The sequence below is a fragment of the Eschscholzia californica genome, unplaced genomic scaffold, assembly GCF_041429995.1.
Source record: "Eschscholzia californica isolate CP2 unplaced genomic scaffold, dmEscCali1.0.p SCAF_6, whole genome shotgun sequence".
NCBI lineage: Eukaryota > Viridiplantae > Streptophyta > Magnoliopsida > Ranunculales > Papaveraceae > Eschscholzia > Eschscholzia californica.
Window position 1 is genome coordinate 18,374,029 of NW_028238483.1, and position 16,997 is coordinate 18,391,025.

At 35.8% G+C, this 16,997-nt stretch overlaps 3 protein-coding genes across 3 annotated transcripts; 2 read left to right on the forward strand and 1 right to left on the reverse strand.

Moving 5' to 3' along the window:
- The first annotated feature begins 2,950 nt into the window (after positions 1 to 2,950).
- LOC147532159 (uncharacterized protein At2g34160-like) lies at positions 2,951 to 5,800 on the forward strand. Its single transcript, XM_086648066.1, has 5 exons — positions 2,951 to 3,291; positions 3,550 to 3,598; positions 5,090 to 5,152; positions 5,239 to 5,303; positions 5,499 to 5,800. The coding sequence occupies exons 1-5, from the start codon at positions 3,178 to 3,180 to the stop codon at positions 5,592 to 5,594; spliced, it is 387 nt and encodes a 128-aa protein (XP_086504192.1). The 5' UTR covers positions 2,951 to 3,177; the 3' UTR covers positions 5,595 to 5,800.
- Positions 5,801 to 11,029: 5,229 nt separating this feature from the next.
- LOC147532160 (dolichyl-diphosphooligosaccharide--protein glycosyltransferase subunit DAD1) lies at positions 11,030 to 13,881 on the forward strand. Its single transcript, XM_086648488.1, has 5 exons — positions 11,030 to 11,295; positions 11,382 to 11,429; positions 13,209 to 13,296; positions 13,397 to 13,440; positions 13,543 to 13,881. Exons 1-5 carry the CDS (start codon positions 11,182 to 11,184, stop codon positions 13,624 to 13,626), a joined length of 378 nt encoding a protein of 125 aa, XP_086504614.1. The 5' UTR covers positions 11,030 to 11,181; the 3' UTR covers positions 13,627 to 13,881.
- Positions 13,882 to 15,100: 1,219 nt separating this feature from the next.
- Positions 15,101 to 16,525, reverse strand: LOC147532161 (GDSL esterase/lipase At5g45910-like). The gene has a single exon (XM_086648542.1). The coding sequence runs from the start codon at positions 16,491 to 16,493 to the stop codon at positions 15,216 to 15,218; it is 1,278 nt and encodes a 425-aa protein (XP_086504668.1). The 5' UTR covers positions 16,494 to 16,525; the 3' UTR covers positions 15,101 to 15,215.
- Positions 16,526 to 16,997: the final 472 nt, after the last annotated feature.

Consider the following 16,997-nt stretch of genomic DNA (forward strand, 5'->3'; position numbering starts at 1 on the left):
ACTGACTTGGATCTGCTTTTTGGAATTGATTCCGAGATCAAAACCCTTTCGTCTTCTAAGTGTTTCTTCCGAGAAAGCTAGTGTTCTTGCCTTTGGGTTGATTTGTATTTCTCCACTGTCTCAATCTTATTAGTGCTATAGATTAGTCACCTTGTTAGTGTTACACCTCTAGATGGATTAATGGGTGCGAGCCTGAGGATTAAAATTAGGGTTCTTCGTCGTTTTTGGGGAAAAAGAAGAGGGGGCTAAAATCGCCTTGATGACGTCATTCTAGACCTTCTCTCTCCTCAAAAACCCCTACTAACTACCCAGTTAAAATATATTGTAGTTGTGTAAGTAGATGTTGGTTCTTTCAACAAAAAAAAAAAAAAGTAGATGTAGGTTGGTTATAATTACAAAGTTGTACTTGGTGCAATGTATGAGGAGTGATGCTAAATACGCCACTGCCCCTAATCCATAGATAAAAACCAAAAGACAATATTTTTTCGTTGAAACCCAAAAGACAATCTATTATATAAAACAGAAGGGAAAACGATGACTGGGACAAACATCCTTTTCTAATAAAGGATATTGTCTAGAAGCCCTTCTTAGAATTTAAAATATAGTCCTTCGTAGAAATAAAGCTACCTATTTAAAAAACAATAATCGTTTCCTTCTTAGAAACAAAATAACTAATTTAAGAAATAAAGAAACAAAATAAATTTCAAGAGTTAAAAAAAAGAAATTGAAATCTCTCTCTCTCAATAGAATAATAACTAATTTAAGAGAAAAGAAACAAAAAAGTAATACAAAAAAATAATAACTAATAAAAATCTCTCTCTCTCTCAATAAAGTATAACAATAAATTTCGTAATATTTGATTGATGCAAGTGTCCGTGCCCTAGGGCACGGGATATACCCTAGTATTTGTAATATGAAAAGAATAAATCGACCTCTTTACACCCTTAAAATACTAAGTTTCCGTGGACTATGTGGTTTATGGTTTGCAACAACAAAAAAGTGTGGTTAGAGCTCTTACTTATCTAGTTTCGTTCATAATGATATACAGATGCGTATTATACATAAATTGTCCCCTCTTTCCACTCTTTCCAGTTTCTGGGTTCTTGCAAGCATGAGATCTAGAAACACTTGTTGAATGTTTCCATAATGCATTTGTAATGGTTAGCTTAGATAGTTAGTTTATCATATTGTATTGATCAATGTCTATATTCTTGGTTGCTAGATTACACTTCTCTTATATTTGACAATTCCCACATTAGTGTTCCACATAAAAAATACCCAATCGTGTTAGTTTAGCCCCTCTGTAACCCTTACTGCACTAAAACATTAAAACTTATCTAATTGTAGTTGGTCCGTCTATTATGCTCACCCTTACGACCAGAAATTGGTTTTTTCATTATTCAAAATCATAAACTAGTGGACCCATATACATCTAATTTTGATTGAGTGCTTACATGTATATATCTCGAGTCTCGACCGGGGAGATTTGTGTTCGAATATTAACATTGTCGAAGAAAAACCAGTGGAGTGAGTGTCCGGGCCGCCTGTAATGGTAAGGGTGGCAATTTGGTCGGAACCGGTGGGTTTTCTCCCAAACCCGCCCCTAATGGGACGGGTTTTACCGACCCGTTTACTAAACGGTTCGGGTTTGGTATGAAGTTACAAAAAATAATCGGGTTCGGGGCGGGTTTGGTATTAGATAGTAAACCCCGCCCCCGAACCGATTAGTATGTTATATATTAAATATATGTTTTATTTAGGGTTATGTTTCTAAAACTTTAATCTTATATTATCAATTTAGCATGTTCTATATTATTTAAGTAGCTATAGTGTTTACGATAAACTCAAAGTCTTATAAAATATTCTTAACAATTGTTATGTTACTTCAAACTAAAATAACTTTTGTGAATATTTTGCGTTTGAACCCGATCCGACCCGATTCATTTCATATTAAACGGGGCGGGGAGGTAATGGTTTAGCAATAAATTGGGGCGGGTATGGTAATTGGATATCCACCCCGATTAATTATTGTACGGTAATGGTAAAACCCGTTTACTAACGGGATGGAGTTGGGAAGGGGATGAACCGTCCCAAACCCGTCCCGTTGACATCCCGATTAATCATTGGTACGGTAATGATAAAACCCGTTTACTAACGGGATGAAGTTGCGAAGGGGATGAACCGTCCCAAACCCGCCCTGTTGACATCCCTAGTAATGGAGCGAATTTTTTCCGGATACACTACTGTTCGAATTCGATATCCGAAAATATTCGGACTATCCGATAAGGGTTCGATATCTGACGGATGGTAAAAAATGATATCCGAATCAGATATCCGAAATGCTATTCTGATATCGAATATTATCCGATCCGAAATTCTGAATTTTTTAACTTCTTTTTTAAATTTCAGAGTTAACAATTAACACCTGAAAATGCAAAGTCCAGTTTCCTTAACCCGAAAGACATCAAAGTTCATACAACCTAGCACCACATAAACCATAAAACCTAACACAATAAAATGCAAAGTCCGAGTTAGCTCCGGTTACAACCCTAGACAAAGATGGAGTTGCTTGCTGGTGCTGCCGAAGTTCCGACTGCCGAGTTGAGAAGAAGATGTTCGTCTAGGGTTTTTCTTTTTTGTTGATTAGGGTTGAACTGTTGAAGACTTGACCTGAAGTCGAGAATAAATTTTTTTTACCCCTTAGGTGAGTCTTAACCGTTGATTTTAAACTCGAATCAGATCGGATTATTTCAGTTACGGATATAGATATATCTGAATCCGAAAATATCCAAAAAAATATCCGATATCCGAATTGTTAGATTATTTGAGTACGGATGCGGATCGGGTTCGGGTTTTCGGCCCACCGTTTAGTGGCCCAGCCCTTGTCCCCGTTGGACTTGCTCTTACCCGAGCAGAGCTAGTACAAATCAGGACATGGGTCCAAGAAGGTGTCCCGTGGAAGTCAGAGGAAAGTGGTGTTGGGTAAGTTACTGTACCGCCCCTACAGCAAAACGTAATAAACCCTAACGAATTATGAGACTGGACAACGATACTGAGAAATTTTGCACGCTATTTGCCCTCTTCTCTAGAGTCCATTCATCCCTTTTATTTTAAGTACTGTTTAGGGTTAGGGTTTTAGAAAAACAAAAGTTCGTTTCTTCGTAGTTTCACTCTCCAATGGAAGAAATCACTGTCGCAGTTAACAACTTGAATATCACCGATCAGAAGAAGAATCGGATTCAAGTCTCTAACACCAAGAAACCTCTCTTCTTTTACGTCAATCTTGCCAAGGTTAGAAAAACCTAATTTATCTCTGTTCTTCAACTATTTTTGTTTGTTCTTTCTTAGTTTTGGATTAATTGATTAACATTTCGTTGAAGATCTTCTTTAAGTTTTCTTTTTATTTAGATTTTAAATTAGGGTTTGTTTTATTGCTGTTTGAAGCCCCAGGACACTTGTTATCAGTGCTATGAAGGTCTCTATATGATGATTTACTTGTTCATTTGGCCCGTTTGATGGTATTAATTTTGTTTAGGTTTTCAATTGCAGAGGTATATGCAGCAATACAATGAGGTTGAGCTTTCAGCTCTTGGAATGGGTAAGTTCTTGTCTGTCTATCTCTTTTATTTGGCACTATCTGGTTTATGGGACTTATGCTTTTGGGTATTTATAGTGAGATTTAATTAGTATTTCTCCGCATACTAATGTTGATGGATCGAAAAAAGAACCCAGCTCTTACGATACAAGAATAAGAAAGTATTTCGTTGAAGTGTTGTAGACCGAAAAATAAAATTCCGTTCCCCAATTTGGTGAGATTCAAAATTCGCAGTGTTTTTTGCGAAAATGATGAACCCTGCACTTGCTATATATTTCTTTTGTAAATGGGTATATCAAAGTTGTTAAAAAACAGAAATTGTACTCTAAATCACATATTCTCCTAATAAGAGAATAGGTAAAAGTCTCTGAAAACAAAAGAGTAGTATCAAGGAGGGTGGAAAACCACTTAATTCTAACTATCAAGTGTAAAACAGTCTGGATTTTAGGAGACGGATTCCAGGAATCCGAGGAGCTTTGAATTAGTTTGCCTGCACAGGTAGGAATGCCTTCCATCCCAATTCCCACATGTAACAGACTTTGCATTAGGAGGTATATTTCATATTATTAGAACGATGGGTGACACTTGACAGTGTTCTCGCGGTCTACGTTTTTTATGTTTTGACGTCTTTGATGACTGACATGTAACATGTTTAACCCTGGAAAACTATTGGAAGCAATAAACCAAATGAATAGAGTTCGAAAGGTGCAAATATACTTATACTGCCGATCTGTGCCTTTTACGCCTTGGTGTTGCATTTAAAAGTTGTGGCCAGGTTTCGCCTTTCCAAAGCGAACTGTTTCAAGGCTTAAATTTTAAGACATTGTTTTATGTATTCAATCCCAAAGCAGTTTCTAGGCTGTGGGGTTCATTACTCAAAGGAACATCTGAAAGGAACTTGTGCTTTATGGTATTGTTATATAACTTCCTCGGAAGTCTGTCAAGTTTACTTCTCTCTTGTTTGGGGAAACAAATAATTCAGTAGTTCACATTTTTTGCATGAGGGTACTTTGCTTTTTTGTGTATAAATAATATGATCTGAATGTATATTTCAGTGTTTTAATTATTATCTGAAAATGGAAAGGCATTATGTTTATATGTTATAAGGAAGTGTTGTTAAATCTTTTTAGTTTAAAAGTGGGAAAATACTAATATTGTGAAGCAACTCTTTCACAATAGACATGAATCACATCCTACACTTTCATGGAGAAAGAGAACACTGAGAAAAATAAGATTGTAAATGATGATTCATATATATCTAACTTAAGAGATGATAAACCTTGTATATATGAACTAGAATTTCCTCTGTATCACATTCTATTGGTAGCACTGATAGCGCCAAAGTCTCGTACTAGAAACTCTGATTAAATATGGTGCTCATGCATCATGTAGAGCTGTTTAAAAAGATAGTAGTACAAGTCCTTCAACTGATCATCTTAATGCTTCATTATTACCTCTGCCCATAATTTAAGTGGTTGATTTGTATATCTGTAGCCATTGCAACTGTCGTCACAATTGCAGAGATCTTGAAGAACAATGGACTGGCTGTTGAGAAAAGTGAGATTCTCACCATATCCTATTAATATTTCTGATTTCAAGAAAAAACTTAGTTACTTATTCCATTCGAAATTTGACAATTGCAGAGATCACAACATCTACCGTTGATATGAAGGACGAATCCAGAGGACGCCCTGTCCAAAAAGCAAAGGTGAACTCCTTAGCTCTACATACTTTAAGGATTCTAATAGTTGTGTAATTTGTGTTCATATGTTTCGGAATTTAACTTTCCTTCTACAATATTTCTTGGGGTTAAAAGGCCACCATGGTGATAAAGTCCTGGTGCTACAACCTCTCTCTTTGCCTGAATAATGTGAAACTAATATCTGGATTATGTTACTATTAGATTGAGATATTGCTTGGGAAGACAGAAAACTTTGATGAGCTGATGGCTGCTGCAGCTGAGGAGAGAGAAGCTGCGAATGCAGAGGAGCAGAGTTGAAGTGGTGAAGTATGATGTTGGTTAAACTTGGTAGTTTTGTTGTTTTTAATGTGATGATAAATACTGGTAAATGCACTTTACTGGGGCTCTTTTGAGAACATTTAGAGTTGGGTTAAGGAAATATTAGTACTAGTAGATAAACGTTTTTGTTTTCAGGAGCTTCTGTAGAGATAGTTACAGTTTATGAAAACTTCGATTATTTTTTATTTGTTTAACAATTTCAGTTGAGCGTATCATGCAGATAATAGTTCTCATGAGTTTCATTGTTCATATCGACTAAGGACTTGAATACTTGATGTTTGACAGCCCTTAAGTTTGGGAAAAATGGATATTGTTGTTTGATTTGTGTGAAAATTTGCCACTAAATAAAGCTTAGCAGGAGACGGCCACTACTTGGAACATCTGTTTTCATGACTTAAGTTATGGAAAGTAAGCTTCATTTCTCGTCTTAGGGTTTTCTTATTTGTCTAGATGGATGAATGAGCTATTGTAATATAGTACCCATACTCATTTCTGTTTTCATGACTTAAGTTATGGAACCTAAGCTTCATTTCTCGTCTTAGGGTTTTCTTATTTGTCTAGATGGATGAATGAGCTATTGTAATATAGTACCCATACTCATTTCTGTTTTCATGACTTAAGTTATGGAACGTAAGCTTCATTTCTCGTCTTAGGGTTTTCTTATTTGTCTAGATGGATGATTGAGCTATTGTAATATAGTACCCATACTCATTTCTGTTTTCATGACTTAAGTTATGGAACGTAAGCTTCATTTCTCGTCTTAGGGTTTTCTTATTTGTCTAGATGGATGATTGAGCTATTGTAATATAGTACCCATACTCATTTCTGTTTTCATGACTTAAGTTATGGAACCTAAGCTTCATTTCTCGTCTTAGGGTTTTCTTATTTGTCTAGATGGATGATTGAGCTATTGTAATATAGTACCCATACTCAAAGCATTAAGATAACATCCCACAAGAGAAGATGCATGGAATGAGGTGGAGTGTCCACAAAACATCAATGAAGTGGAGTGTCCACAAAACATCTCATCTCTTCTTTCTTAGGCATCCTGCCTTTGCCCATAAGAAAATGATATACAGGCACCACCTCTTCCTTTTCACCTCCTACTAGTCAAAGAAGATGGGCAGTTTTGGTCAGCCATATTACAACTCTTATTTTGTATCTATATGAACTATAAAAAAAAAGGTTATGAATTAAAAGCCCACTTTTGAATTATCTTTTAGCAACATATTTGTGTAGAGAGGATAACTTTAACTTTTCTAAAACCAAGTAACATCCAAATGACAGGACGAATCGACCTGGTCATGTTTTGTTCCGGAGGAGATCATGGAATTTTTCTTCCTTTCTCTCTGTAAAAGTGGAGACACAAAAAATGCAAGAGAGGACGAGGATCAAAATGGTTTTATTGATTCATTTGAATACGAGTACTTTACATAAGCAGGGCTAGGATGGTCTAATTAACTAAGGCCTTCTGTGGATTGCCTTTATATTATTTGGACATAAATACATTCCCGATTAACCGATTTGGTATGAACCAAGCAGCTTTGTGAACAGGGGTGGAACCAGGATTTTAGGTCCGGGAGGGCAACCCTCTTACTTAAAGTTAGTAAAAGAAAATGTAAAGAAGTTCCACAAATCTATCTTAAAGAATTATTTGCTACTCGCTAAATGAAAATCTAAAGCCATATTTAAGTATTTAAGTGGTTCCAAAAAATAAAATCAAGATTTATTTGCTATTCACGAAGAATAGATGAAACCCACCTTAAGATTAGATTATTAACATGATAACATCAACAAATCAATACGAGCAGATGAAGTAGTAGAAATTAGAGCTACACAAACCCTCAGTAAAAAATTCATAAGATGTTCTTCAAAATTGGTAGATGAAATTTAAAATACAATTTCTATTCAATATTTCAATGGTCAGTAAAATTCATAAGATGTGCTTCTTCCAAATCTACAACAAAACCCATGAACAAAATTGACTTTCTTGATAAAAAATAAGATCTTCATACTAACAACACCAAAACCCCCAAAACAAAGAATAATTTCAAATTATGATTTCATGATTTGAATCAATGAAAATCAGATTTCATGTAAAATGAAATTACTAAACTTAAGTTGCATTTAGATTAATGAAGTGTACATGAAGAAACCGATTTGAGTTATTAGTTAGGGTTTCCTCCAATTTCTTTCTCTGATTCTCCCTCTCGTATCTTCTTCAAATCGTCCAATTTCCTCAAAAATCTCCCTAGAAAATATATTATGTATCAAAACTACGAAATTACCCGTAGGTAGGTGAGAAATTTACAAAATCCAAGCCAGGCAGCTGCCCGACCTGGTCTCTTAGTAGTTCCGCCCCTGTTTGTGAAGAACCAAGTAGCTTTGTGAAAATATTAGTTGCTTTGTGAAAATATCAGCTACTTGATCAAAAGATTGAACATTAGTTGTCTTAATAAGACAACACTCAAGCAGTGGTTGATCTAGGATTTATGGCGAAGGGGGGTTAAAAACTCAAGACTAATCTAGTACAAAATGTCACTTAATTTGAATATTTCTGAGTAATTATAGCTAACTATTTAGGTAAAAATCACATCTTCTCTGCTTAAGCTTAGAATATATTTAGAATATATATAGAAATCATACGCCTGAACATAACTCAATGAGGGTCACTTGCGTCTAGGGGTAGGATTCTGTCGGGCTCGGGCTTAATAAGACGAACTCGGGCAGATCGGCCACCAAGATATCGTGCCCACTTCATACAGTCGGGCGGATCAGACCGATCAAATGTCCCTATTGTACTGTCCGTAGCCGCCAGCCCGGGCGGGCTCCGATAGTCACGGGCCGGACGGTCTCAGGATATTTAAAAAAAAAACAATTCAATAATTAACCAACCATTTCTTTTATAATTATGTTTTTAACAAAAGTACACAATTACCAAAAGGTCCAAAACTAATAACAAAAAGTTACATCTCCCTACTTCATTAATCGAGCGGTTGAACTTGAGACGTGCTAGGAATCGCTTCAGGAATCCGTCGTTTAACGGATCAAACTCCAATCAAAGTAACATTGAGTTGGTGTTTCCACCAATCTTGAAGACAAACACATCACTCCAACATCCCTGGAGTAAGACTGCTCCTATAGTCTCCCAAAATTCTCTTACGTAAAGAGAAAGCATACTCAAAAGAAACAATCGAAATCGGAACCGCAAGAACATCACTTGCCATCAAGGATAAAATCGGATACCTTTTCTCGTTCTCACTCCACCAACCCAAAACATCAAATTTCTCAATATTTTCGATTGAAGGATCCGGCTCGAAATCATATCTAGATATTTCTTCGAAAGCAGTAGCCAAAGGGTCCCTTCGAGCCTTCATGATACTGCTCCAAAAAACACTTCGCCTTGATGAGTCGTCAACCTCAGAAGGACCATCAACCGAAGATGGAGAGGCAGAAGTAGGGACATTCAAATTGGTCGTTTACTCGGAAAATAACTCGCGTAATTTACCAACCATCGTGAAAGATTGAGATGAAGAGCACTTTATAACTTGAGCAAAACTTTCAAAATAATTTTCAAGTTCGGATAATACCATATCAACTTTCATTTTAGAGTTATTTCCTTTTTGGCCCCCTATTTTGTGACCAGCTTCCTTCTTGGCCCTCTATTTTTCATAAATTCAAATTTGACCCCCTATTTTCAAGTAAATGTCATAACTACCCTTCCTAATTTCAAAATAAAATATTATAAAAAGAGATATTTTCACTTCACCTATTTTCCCTTAAGTAAATACCATAACTACCCAGATTTTTTTTTTTTTAATATTTTTAATATTTTTTTTTGATATTTTTTATTTTGAAATTAGGAAGGATATTACGACAAATTCTTGAAAATAGGAGGCCAAATTTAAATTTATAAAAAGTAGGGAGCCAAGAAGGAAGCTGATCACAAAATAGGGGGCCAAAATGGAAATAACTAAAAATAAAATCTTATTCATAACAAAAATTTTGCCTAAACTATAGAATCACTGTATTATTGGATCCACATCTATCTTTTGTACAAAATAGACATAATTTGCGTTTAATACATAGGAGGTTTAATACATAGAAATCTTTGTACAAAAAAAAATATTTTAGTATGAGAGGAGAAATACACACAAGAATGAAACCTTAAAATAGTGAAGAATTTTATTTATGTTCTAGTTGTTGATGACTTGACGTTAATAAAAGAATTAGTTTAAAAAAATCAATATGCGGTAAGGGGAATCAAACACACAACCTCACAGAGTCTTAGGTAAGAATCCTCTTGTCTTACCAACTGGGTTGTTGAAGTCTATGGTAAGAAGACCAACGAAAAGAAAGCTTACAGGTGGGAAGACTCAGGCTGCAGCCCGCTTGAGCCCACATGTAACTCCGCTTCTGAACTCAAGCTTCTCACGAAAAAAGTGATAATCGAACTCAATATGCTTAGTTCGTTCGTGAAAAACAAGATTTGCCGCAATGGCACTCACCATGTTGTCGCAATAAACCTGATATTGTTCAGGAATTGGAATACATAAGTCATGAAACCGATATTTCAACAATTGAAGTTCTATCGTTAGAGAAGCAAGGGGTGTGGTATTCTGCCTCAACAGAAGAGCGAGAACAATTGATTGTTTCTTTGACTTCCAAGACTATGGACTTGTAACAAACATAGTATACTAGTCAGTGGCAGAACGCCGAGTAATAAGGCAATTGGCCCAATCAAAGTCCGTAAATCTAGAATAGTCAAAGAATCAGATGAAGAAAGTAGAATCCCGAATCTTTCGAATATTTTAGAACTCGAGTTGTTGCATCCATATTTGTGGTATGAGGTGTTGCATTTATTTATTTATTTTGCATTAATTTACTAAGATAGTTTACTGAAACTACAATGTCAGGTCACTTAACAGTGTCATAAAAAGTAGGGGTGTACTATTTAGTACTCGAACTGACCAAACCAATCCTGTCCAAACAGATTTGAGCAGTGTGGGGACCGATCCAACAGTTATCCGGATTGGTTCATATACTAAAAGGTCAAAACCGAAGGGTTTGGTTCGATCCATATGTTTGTTTGACGGATAACCGAACCAAACCAAACCGTTTATTATTATCTTTTATATATTATATATGTAAGAATATATAGTTGGCATGATGTATGGTGGAATTCAATTGTTTATCGTTTTTTCATCTTCCTCGAATGTTGATAAATTATGTCAAATTAATCACACACATGTAAAGTTATGTGTTCGGATTGAGATTTATAATAACCGAACCTTTTGGACCAGACTATGGATAGGATAAAAATGTCGGTTATCCAACTGATGTTCAGCCCGGGATACAGAGGTCGACCCGTTAAAAGACCAAACTCCATGAATTTACAAGTAATTTCCTAACCTATGTTTCAGAGTAGAAAAAGTGCAGGCCCCTCCAAAGTAAAGGCGCCTTTAGCAACACCCGAAGACGCCCGGTCAACTATCAACTAGTAGTAGACTCAGCGAGTGAGGTTTTGGTTCATACGCATCCGAGAAGAAGAGAGAGAAAAACAAAAATGGCGAGATCGACGACAACCACCACCACCACCACCTCAACCACCACCAAGGATGCTCAAGCCCTTCTGAATTCTCTCCGATCAGCTTACGCCACAACTCCCACCAATCTTAAGGTCTATTTTCCCCCTTATTTTCAAAGAGATTTGAAGAAATCGAAAACCTAAATTCTAACAAACCTGCATTTTTTTTGTGTGTGCAGATCATAGATCTATACGTAGTTTTTGCTGTTTTGACAGCTCTTATTCAGGTATGACATCTAGATCTGCGACCCTGAAACCCTTATTCATTACTTGTATAGTAATTTAATACAGCACCAAGTAATTCATCATGGTGGTTGAAATCGTTTTAGATCCAGTTTTTTTGTTAATACTTCGTTTTTGTAAACATTCAAAAAACTGTGGTTTGATTTGTAGAAACGTGAATACTTCATTTGGTTAAAACATGTTTTTTGGACTTCAATTAGGGTACATAATTATGTTATGTCACTTTGGTTAGCTGATTGTTGATCAAATGAATTTATAAGTCTTTAGGGTTTACTTGAAAATCAGCTTTCGGCTGTCCCATTATGTGACTTCTTGTTTCAACGCCTGTTGTATTCTAATTTCGGCCTTGATCCTGCTTGCTGTGGGTAAGAACCAGATTGGTTCTTTATTGTTATCGTTGTATAGATTGATAGTTGCCTTGGTTTGTTTGGTCTATTAGTTTATGTTTTTATTGCATTGGGAGATAAGTTTTAAAGATCTAGATACTCAGAGTGATTAAGTTGTAAAGATTATAATCATCGTAATTCAGCGTGTAGATGTGAAAAATGTGCGTAAGGATTATCCAGAAACAACATTAACTAACTATTCTGTTCTTTAGGTTATTAAAGAGTGGGTGAATTTGGAGTATGTTAACTAGTTTTGGCAGCTAATATAATGAAATGTGTCTTTGGAAGGGGAAATTTTCCAAATGAAAGATGCAATAATAGTTTTTCAGTAGTTTTGACAAACATGTTCGTAAATGTCTAGTAATCCTTTTCGGAAGAGGGGATTAATCCGGTACAGACTTATTCTAGATTTCAGCAATCATGCATTATAGGTTATGCCATGTAGTGAAATTATTAGCGAGAGCATAGCTGTAGGCAAAAGTTTCATTGCCCGTAACACGGATACTTGTGCAGGTATTATTGTCGTGAACTAGTTGGACGAAGTATCACCACGGCAATTAAAACCCCCAATACGGTCTCAAACTCGTCATTGTTATGCCCTTTACTTTTAGTTACAACTTTAAATTTTTGGACCAGTTCTTGGTCCATATACAAAATGCCATTAAGCTCGAGTAAAATTTATATGGTCCTGCATTCTAACATGATTTTGTGCCAAGTATGGTAGACAATCAGAATGTCACATCTTATGCATTCAAGTGAGTGCAGGTGTCTGACAAGTGCCCAAGTACATATATTTGACGACAGAAGATATTAAGGAGTGGGCTTTCCCACAAGATATACGTCACTATGTTAAAATGTTTAAGTGCAAGGATGATTTTGCCGACTGTTATGAGTATAAAATCTCATATGTACCCGTTAAAGTGAGGGCAAATACTCTAATAGGGTCCAGATATCCATGAGTATGGGTATTTGATACAACAAAAATACTTTAGACAACTATCCCTGGTAGTTGTTACATAGGCATAGGTTTGAACTTTGTGGTCGTCGTCGAGTGACTGCACTGATGATTGAGGGGTATAGATTATAACATATAAACTAAACGTAATGATTATCCAATCAAACTAGAGAAAAAGAGAACTAGGACTCTGCTTACTTTTCTCTTCTATTGTTACCTTCTTAGAAGCTTTTGGTGGCTTAGATATATTCAAACCAATGTCTTCTATAAGTAAGTCGCTTGAATCTGGTTTTTGTAGTATTTGTTAATCTATACTGTATGATAAATTCATGTATGATGTGTATCTTGCATTACTTTAATGACTTTTTTTTTCTGCTATAATGCCCTTAAGAAGTCTCCAAATTCACTTTACTTATTTGTAGGTCGTTTACATGGCAATCGTTGGATCATTCCCATTCAACTCTTTCCTCTCAGGCGTACTTTCTTGTGTTGGTACAGCAGTACTTGCTGGTAAGTAACGATCCTTTTCATTCTTTTGTATAGAGAAGAAGCTATAAAAGCTAAATTAATTTTAGGAGGCACTATGGTTAATTTGTCTTTTTTGCTGCAGTTTGTCTAAGGATTCAAGTTAACAAAGAAAACAAGGAATTCAAGGTAAAATTCCTCAAACCAGTGAACAACCTGAGTTGGTTACCAAGTTTAAGACATCTCTAAGTACTAGAGTATTAAATGATGTAACATTTCGATTATATGCAGGATTTAGCTCCAGAACGTGCTTTTGCAGATTTTGTGCTGTGCAATTTGGTTCTCCATTTGGTGATCATGAATTTCCTTGGTTAGGTTGTCTGATCATTCAGGCAATCTGAATCTAGGGTATGAATAGTTTTTGTTGCTAATTCACTGTTTAAGCTCCGAGAGATCCCCTCCCATGACATGTTTAGTTATTATCATAAAGTTATCTGATACAACAGTTTTGGTAAAGTGAGATTTGAGATTATGAGACGCATCCATTTACTGATGGTTTTAGAGATCTCTCTGGTGTCTTCGTCTTTTTGGAATACTCTTCTCTTTTATATATATTTCAACAACACAAAACTCTGTTCTTTTATATATAATATCTACGCAGACTCCACATGAATGTGAATCAGGCTGGACGGAAAAATTTCTAACGGATCAGGCACGGTATCTTATTGCCCGTTAGGGTTCTCTTTTGAATTTGGCCGGGCAAAACTACGACGTATACATGCCAGAGAGGGACATAGTAGATTACACGAATGATAAGATAACAGAGTTAACATAAAATATAAATTTCAAAACAGAAACACTAAAATATTTCAGGCACAGTATGTATATAAGAGAGTTATTAGAGAAGGTAAAAGCATGTATAGGCAGATTTGAGAAAACAGAAACATATAGATTTCAAAAGCAATTACTTACACAGAGATTCGTCAAATTTAGAACAAACATGTTATATATCATTACTCAAGAGAAAGAAAACAAAATTGTAATTTGTAAGTAAAATTTCTTTCTTCTCTTAACAAAAAAAAAAAAAAAAGTAAAATTTCTTTCTTCTACATATAATCTTGGTCATTAACGTAAAATATAAACTACATAAAATCTCATATACTATTTGACACAAGAAATACAAAAGAAGACTATCCTTGTTAGTTGTTACGTAGGCATAGAATTGAACTTTGTAGTCCAGTGAGTGCATATGAACTAAGCATAACGGTTAGCTAATCAAACTAGAGAAAAAGATAACCAGGACATTGTTTCCTTCTCTCTTCTATTCTTACGTTCTTTGAAGCTTTTGGTGGCTAAGGTATGGCTAGCATATCAATATCTTATGTTTCTGTCTTTAAGCGAGTTGCATATCTTTTCTGCTATAATGCCCTTAATATACTCACTTCGTATGCCGTTTGCATGGAAATCGTTGGAACGTTTCCATTCAACTCTTTCCTCTCGGGCCTACTTTCTTGTGTTGGTTCGACTGTACTTACGGATAAGTAACGATCTATCATTCTTTTGTATAGAGAAGAAGCTGTGAAGCAAAATCAATTTTAGAAGAGATAGTATACAACAAGAAAGAATAGGACTATGTATTCAAAATAGAATAAGGTAAATATATAACAAGTCAGACATAGAGGAACATAGTAGATTACAAGAAACAACCATGAATATAACAAAGTTTGTAAATAACAGAGAAGCCGAAAAGGTAAATTAGAAAGAAGGTAAACACACAGATTAGAGAAAACATGAACATATGCATTTCAAACCAAATTACTTACACGTAGAAAAAGAAGCAAAACAACAATTTATAAGTAAAATTTCTTGGTTATATATTAGTATCTTGGTCATTAACATAAAATATAAACTACTAGTTCTTATAATTCGAAGCACGATTGAGTTACATAAATCAAATTAAACTATCAATGTGATGAAGAACACTTCCTAGCTGGCATGTCAAAATATGGAACGGTAAAGTTGCCTGAAATAACACTAGAAGCCATTAGTTGATAAGCAGCTTCTGTCATGTGCGTTTCGTCCCACATTATGTAGCTCTCTGGATTCTTACAGACATTGTTCATCTCGCATGTCTCGGCATTATTTTCATAGAGGTAAGCGTCCAACCCTCTTGCTTCACAACAAACTACTGAAAGTGTATCTCTATTCTCTGTAAATCCGAATTCATCACGTCGCGCGTTGATGAAACGCATCGATGCGGAAGCATAATCAGCGTAGATTATGTTGACATGAGGATATAGCTCTCGAAGTTGTTGAATAGTGAGTTGGAGGAGAGCATTGTGATTATGAACAACTTGGTTCAATTCGTAAATACACCCATTTCGATCATATACATGCTCATGAGGATAGTTATTTTGAGCTCTAGGAAGACATCCAATTGGAATTAGTCCTGCAACCATTACTTGTGTTGCTCCTAGAGATATTAATTCGTTAACGGTACTGGTAATTTCGCTAACCACCCTAGGCACCATATAGATATGGAGTTCACTACTATCTTTGTCTAACATATAGTCGTAAGTACCAATTCCTCCTACGTGAAACAATGAACTCCCAAAAAATTGTTGACAGTCTTCGAAGTTAGAACACAAAGATGGGAGTAGAGTTTTGAACCACTCCATTTGAACACTAAGTGAATTTTTAGTTGAAGGAGCAGATAACGATGACGAGTTGACATCATCAAGAACAGTAGCTCCAATGACGGCAAAGTTTACGCCGTTCTTTAAAGACTTATCTCCAGCCAAGTAGGGTGGTAGGAATGGCAGACCTAGAGATTCGGCTATGAAATCGATGATGAGGCGACCATTAGAGAAACGTCCAGAGGGTTTGTTGAAGAAAGTGATGCCATAAGGAAGAGAGTGAACATCTCCATAAGTTCTGTTGGGACGAATATAACCATGAAGGAAACTCATGTCTTGATCAACACCATTAGGACTTTGATTAACTTGATCCCAGGTGAGGTTAGTAGGGCGAGGAGGAGATGCAGAAATTACGTTTAATTCTTGATTTTGTAAGACATAATTACCGGTATCAGATAAATCATCTCCAAAATTGAAAATTGAAGTTATACATGAAGTTCTACCTTGTTCATTAGTGTTTCCAGCAACACCACTGCCCATTACCCCACTTGCTGCTAACAGTAGTACAAACCAAGAAAGGATACTCATCACATTGGCCATTCCCATAGTTAGTTTTTAGAGAACGAGAGAGATGAGAGAAAGAGATGTTTGAGCAGATAGATAGCTAAGATGGTGAAGTGGTTGGTATTTATGGAGATGAATTGCTTGTTGAGGAGGTAATCCGTTTCCTGTTTATACAAAACTTTCTCAATCAGCAACATTTCTAATTTACAAGAATCTCTTTAGCAACAATTCCAGGGATACTTCTCCAACTCGGACTCTGATTTAAAAACGCCGCCCCAATCCCATTAGTTAGGAAATCCCCATACATGAACAAACTTTAGGGAGACTAGTTTTAAAGGCGCTCTCATCATGTGGCCTCTCCTTAGTACGGTAAATTCGTTTTGATCACCCATGTTTTTCTTTTTTGTTGAAAGATCACCCATGTTTATTAGCACCCCCTACTTCTTAGACTCGATCCGTTTCTGTGAACCAAATCAACTGAAGTTCACTGATCTCAAACGTATTCAGTAGTGGTGGTACGATTTAACCGATTTTGTGAACCGAAAT